At 61.2% G+C, this 5,372-nt stretch overlaps 1 protein-coding gene across 1 annotated transcript; it reads right to left on the bottom strand.

Annotated features, from left to right (window-relative positions):
- Nucleotides 1-172: 172 nt before the first annotated feature.
- On the bottom strand, nucleotides 173-4,400 carry YJU2 (YJU2 splicing factor homolog). Its single transcript, XM_042836885.1, has 8 exons — nucleotides 4,309-4,400; nucleotides 4,011-4,111; nucleotides 3,598-3,742; nucleotides 3,222-3,356; nucleotides 2,734-2,915; nucleotides 2,147-2,267; nucleotides 1,235-1,400; nucleotides 173-661 (listed from the first exon to the last, which is right to left on the bottom strand). The coding sequence occupies exons 1-8, from the start codon at nucleotides 4,330-4,332 to the stop codon at nucleotides 585-587; spliced, it is 951 nt and encodes a 316-aa protein (XP_042692819.1). The 5' UTR covers nucleotides 4,333-4,400; the 3' UTR covers nucleotides 173-584.
- Between the last annotated feature and the right edge of the window lie 972 nt (nucleotides 4,401-5,372).

The raw sequence follows: 5,372 nt of genomic DNA, 5'->3' as shown, positions 1-5,372 counted from the left end.
GGCTCTGACAAAGGGGACGGCGGCTCCACTTGGGGCCAACGCGGCTCAGGGTCTCCCTCTGTGGGTCAGCCCCATAACGGACACGCGGACCCATCTGTGGGTCAGAGCCTATGAAGGACACGCGGACCCATCCGTGCCTTGTGAACTGTGCGGATGAAGCAGACACAAGCAGTTCCAACGCACCCCATTTATTCACTGATCGGGGTTCCCTGTGGGCACAGCCAACCCCCCAGCTCCCCCCTGCAGCAGCCCCACACAGATCCCATAGGAGGGGCAGAGAAAGGAGGGGGTTCTTGGCTACAAAAAAGCACTGAGCTCACGTCCCCCTGTGGGGGCAGGAAGGCCCCACACTGCTGTTAGCACAGCGGGGGGCTGCTGAGGACAGCAGAGGACGAAGAACACAGTCCTGTAGGTCCCAGTGCTTCCCAGCTCCACGCTGGGATGCGTCACCCCCAAGTGCAGGATTGGTGCCCACAGCCCCACTGCAGGACAGGATGTGTGGGGTGGGAGCACCGTGGGGCTGAGCGGCTCTGGGGCGGCTGCTCTCAGCCAGGCAGGGCAGCAACGTGCGACGCCAGGGCTCCTCAGTCACTCTCGCTGTCTGTGTACGCTCCCAACAAGCTGAGGGACGAGGCGCTGCTCACAGAGCTGGGCAGGGAGCCTGGAGGGTGAAAGGAGAGCAGAAATGGTCAGCGAGGGGGATTTTAGGCATGGGGAAGGAGAGGAGGAGCTCGGCTTCGAGTCTGTGAGCTGCCAGCTGCACCAGGGCGCAGAGCGCACAGCTCAGGGCTGAGCCCTCGTAATCACGCTGCTCCTCCAGCGGGCAGATGAGGAAAGGAGAAACGCACTGTCCCTCCCCACAGATCCCCTGGGGGCACAGGGACCCACGGAACCAAAGGCTAAGAACCAACCAGCACAGAACCAATCCCGCCTGCTCTCCCCCAAGCCTCAGGCCCTCTGCTTTCCTGGATCCTTTTGCTTCCTTTGTTCCACAGTTCCAAATGCCCACACTTCAAACCCAGGCAGCCCTCCCCACCCCAGCGATTTCCCCATGGCGGAGGTTCCTGGCGCTCTATCGGTGTCCTTTGGAAGCTGCTGTCCCCACCTGGCTGACACCCAGGAGAGGAGACAGCAGGAAGGGGGACAACCCACATTGCAGAACCACGGCCCCATCTGCCACACAGCAACTCAAACTGGGAGCACTGGGGCTGACAGACCCCACATGGGCAGTTACCAGTGCTGGTCGTGGTGCCTCTGTTCTCTGTCCCATTGACATGGGTGGCACTCAGCTTCTGCTTCCTGGCTGTCACCAGAGCAGCCAGCTGTGACTTGCTGTTCCATTTGCCCACACTCCGCTCCCAGCTTTCAGTCTTCAGCTTCTTGCTCTGGGGCTGAGGGTCCTGTGGGGTGGAGCGGGAGCATTAGGGACGTGTGGTGGCGTGACGGGGAGGCAGAGGGAGAAGGGACACTGAAAACACAGGCACAGCTCCGAGGAGCACCCAACAAGGGCGACAGGGAGCTGAACAGGGCCTTGCAGGCGATGCCAGGCGTGCCTGCAGGCGGCCCTGCTGCCAAACTGAACTCCCCTGTGCCCACAGAGCAGCACGGGGCCGGGGAACACAGGATTAACCCCAGCCTGGCTCATAGACACGGCTGCTTTGATTCATCCGAATGGACCGAGGTCCCTGCGGGCACGGATCGACATCAGAGAGCAGCAGTGCAGGGGGCCCTGTTGGTGGGATAATCCCTCCCTTGCAAGCCAGGCACTGAAAGCTCTTTTGTCCCGCTCGTCTCCAACACGGATGGAGGAAAAGCAGAGGAGAGGCCGGCCCAGGCGGTTGATTCACTGGTGGAAATCTTTGGAGGGCTGAGATTGCGCTGGAGCGGGAACCGAGGCCCAGGGAAGGCTGAAGGGATGCTGCATCCCAGCTCCAGCCCAGCCGAGGCCGCCTCCTTTGTCAGCAGCCACAGAGTAAAACCACCAATTGATCCCTCTCTCCTTTCGGCCCAGTGCACAGGGCGCTCGCACAGAGCTGCTCATGCGTGACGGGCAGCAGGGACGGAAGGAACGGCGCGGAGCCCAGGGCGCAGCTCTGCTCCCAGGGAGGAGGAGCGGCAGGAGGACGAGCCTCTGCCCCCCGCTCACCTCCTGCAGGACGTCTGTAGGCTTTGCCTTCAGCGCAGGCTGGGTTCCTGGTTTCGCAGGCTCCTCGTCAGAGTCGGAGTCCGGCAGCAGCCGGCGGTTCTGGGCCTGCTCCAGCATGGCTCTGCGGGGACGGAGGGCGCGAGCTGAGCGGGAGGTGGCTCTGCCCCGCCGCCACGAGGAGCAGCACTGCGGCCTGTGCTGCCTGCTGCTGGAATTGGGCAGCAGGACCCACGCTCTCAGGCGCTGGGTTTAAGTCACCTCCAAGCAGCGCCCAAAGGCTGTGGCACGCAGCCTGATGCAGCTGCAGACTCCTCTCCCCACAGGGATGCTTCCCACAAGCCAGGCCGTGCTGTCAGCCCACGCCAACACCACCGCCAGCGTTTCTTTCCCCTCCCCAAAGACTTCAGCAAGAACAACCCACCCCGTCCCCTTTGCAGCCCTCTGGTTTACGCCCCGCTCACACACAGCCCCTCCAACCTCAGGCCCTGCCCTCACTGCGCAGCCACCGCGGTGCTGAGCAGATGGTGAGACGTGGCCCCTCTCCACAGGGCTGCTTTCACACACGTGGCAACACTTCCACAGCTCACTTCATCTCCTGCTCATCCTCCTCCTGCTCCCTGCGCTTCTGCTCCTCCTCGTATTCCTTGTACTGCTGCAGCATGGCCTCAAAATCCACATTTGCCTGGCGCTGGTTGAGCTCCTTCAACTCCTGTAGGTTCTCCAGAACTTCCATCTCCAGTTTGGAGTCCTTGGTTCTGTTCTCCAGGACCTGGGTGACCAGAAGGAAGCCAGGCTTACCCAAGGCAGCAAGGCCTAGCACTAAGGTCCAGCACAGCCTCCCCGCGTGGTACAGAGCAGGAAGCCCTCAGAGGATCAACACTTTCATTCCTGAGTCAGGCACAATAGGAAAAAAAAAAACAGCCTGCTGCAAATTCCAGCACAGGAGAAAACCTCCTGAGAACAAACAGCAATACGTCACAATGTGGAGAAGCTATAAGGCCATGTGCTGAGCAGGGTACAGCCAGACAGGGGAGGAGAGAGTTTGCCTTCTGCACAGAAGAGCATTTTCCAGTACCTTCATGGGGTTGTTCAGCTCCTCCTCTTCCCTCTCCTTCTGAATCCTCTTCTCCTCTTCCTCCAAGAGCTTCTCTGCTTGGAAGTTACGGGTGGCTCCATGCTCCATGGTGTAGTCCGTGTTCTCAGGATCTGTCTAAGGGAAAAGTAAGGCAGCAAATTCATTGTCCTGGGGCAATGCCACCCCAGTCACACCGTGGCTATGATTCCCCAGTTCCATCCACACCGCTGGGCAGACAAACACCTGCACTCTCCTGTTCAGCTCCAGAATGCACTCAGGTTCAGTCTGTGCTGGGACAGCCCTGCTCCCCATCAGACTGAGCCCATGACCACACAGCCTCCCCAAGAGGCAAGAGAGCAGAAAGAAAATATTTCACCTTGAAAGTGATCTCAGCCAGGCACCGCGTGCACTTGATGTAGAAGCGGAAGATGGGAAGTCCCAAATACACCTCGTTCTGAACCGTCTCCTTACGGGCATTAAACTTCTTCCCCTTGTAGATGTATTCCCCACACGTCTTGCAGCTAAAGAGAAGTCCATAGCACGTCATTAGAAGAGAAAAGGAGATCAAAAGAGACGCCAGCCCCAATTTACTCCTTTGGAAATCTGGCACCTACAACCCCAAAATCACCTACAGTGTCTCTTCCCTCTCCTTCCTCCCTTTTCTTCCAGCCCGGGTCACCTCTAAGCGCTGCTGCCAGCAGCTCCCTGGCAGAGTGAGGAAGCAAAACAACGCCCAAACCAACTCCTCTCCCCTACAGCCGCTTCCTTCTGCCCCACGGCGCCTCTTACCGCATGTTGAACGGGGCCATGAGCCGCACCACATACTGACGGTCCTTCGGGAGTTTGAGCTTTGGGATCTTCGCAGGATCGAAGTCCGGCGGGTAATATTTCTGCAGGGACGGGGCAGAGAAGCGCACGCGGTGGGCACAGAGTCACCAAGCGGCTCCCCCAGCACCGCCCGGGGAGCTCCGAGGCCTTTCTCGGCCCGAAGAGCCTCCCGAGAGACCAGGAGCGCCCCGAGGACGAAGCGGAGCGCCCGGAGACCCCCGGAACACCCAGGCGGAATCCCGGAGCCTCCCGAACTCACGTTCAAGACTTTCCGTTCCGACATGGCTGCGCACCGCCCTCAGCGCCCCGCATACACAGTGGGGTCCGCTCCGCCCGCCGCTTCCTGGGAACGGCTCCCGCCCTCCTCCGCCGCTCATTGGTGGAGCGGGATGCAGCCTGAAATGTTTTCCAGTTCTATTGGTTAATTCTGCCGCTCGTCAGAGAGATCCGCCTATATCCCGGAAGTTCGTGTGCCACCGCCCGAGGGCCTGCTCTGCGCCGCGGCCCGAAGAAAGGTTCCGGGGCGGAGAGGGGCCGGGAGGGGGGATCTGGGGAGCTGAAGCAGGACGAGGTGGGGGGGATTCGGCTGGAGAGGGGCGGCGGGCATCGAGACGGGTCCTGGGGCGGCCTGAGACCCAGTTCAGAACAAAGAGGGGGGCCACAGAGGCTGTCTGGTGCTGGGGGGCTGCATGGGCCGGTCTGGAGCATAGAGGCCAGTAGGTGCTGGGGGGCACGGGGCACTCCTTAGGGGCCGGCTGAGGCCGTAGGGGCCGATTAAAGCACCCCCGGCCCCCAGCTGTACTCGTGCTGTGCCAGCCCAGCTCAGCGCCCCACAGCATTTTCAGCTTTGCAGAGAACATCACAAGTGGGGGGCAGGGGACAGAGCCCCAGGATGGTTTATTTATGGGCTGTGTGTGACCAGCAGCGTGATCCTTCTCGTACTGCTCTGTATCTCGGTCGTGCCTCAGTTTACCCCGTGCGAGAGGGGGCGGCCAGCAGAGGCTGAACTGAGACCCAGCAGCTCATCGCACTGATGCTTCTGCATCACAAGGCAGGGGGCAAAGCGGAGAGGAAAGAGAAACCCACAGCCAACACGAGCCCTAGGGCTGGATGAAACCCAGCAGCGATGCTGGGCAGCGGGGTTAAACACGGGGGGTCCGCGGAGGCTCTGCCCGCAGCCCCACGCCTGGCTCCAACACCCCGGGGTCTCGGCGGGGCCTCGAAGCCGCCTGCGGACACTGCGGGGCTCCTCGCTGTGATCCACGGCTCCCCCAAGCGGTCTCCCATCTGTCCGAACGACCACGCAATGCCCTCCGGGTGCAC

The sequence above is a fragment of the Centrocercus urophasianus genome, unplaced genomic scaffold (genome assembly GCF_019232065.1).
Source record: "Centrocercus urophasianus isolate 14NV4802_14NV808 unplaced genomic scaffold, USGS_Curo_1.0 seq_643, whole genome shotgun sequence".
In the NCBI taxonomy this organism is placed as follows: domain Eukaryota; kingdom Metazoa; phylum Chordata; class Aves; order Galliformes; family Phasianidae; genus Centrocercus; species Centrocercus urophasianus.
This window is presented reverse-complemented; position numbering and strand designations above follow the sequence as displayed.

What these genes read in the sequence shown, in the direction of transcription:
- YJU2 (XM_042836885.1), bottom strand. Translation starts at nt 4,332, where the DNA reads ATGTCGGAACGGAAAGTCTTGAAC. An exon ending in CTACAGACGTCCTGCAGGAG is followed by an intron (nt 1,401 to 2,146) that starts GTGAGCGGGGGG and finishes TCCACCCCACAG; the next exon opens with GACCCTCAGCCCCAGAGCAA. An exon ending in AGGCACCACGACCAGCACTG is followed by an intron (nt 662 to 1,234) that starts GTAACTGCCCAT and finishes TTCACCCTCCAG; the next exon opens with GCTCCCTGCCCAGCTCTGTG.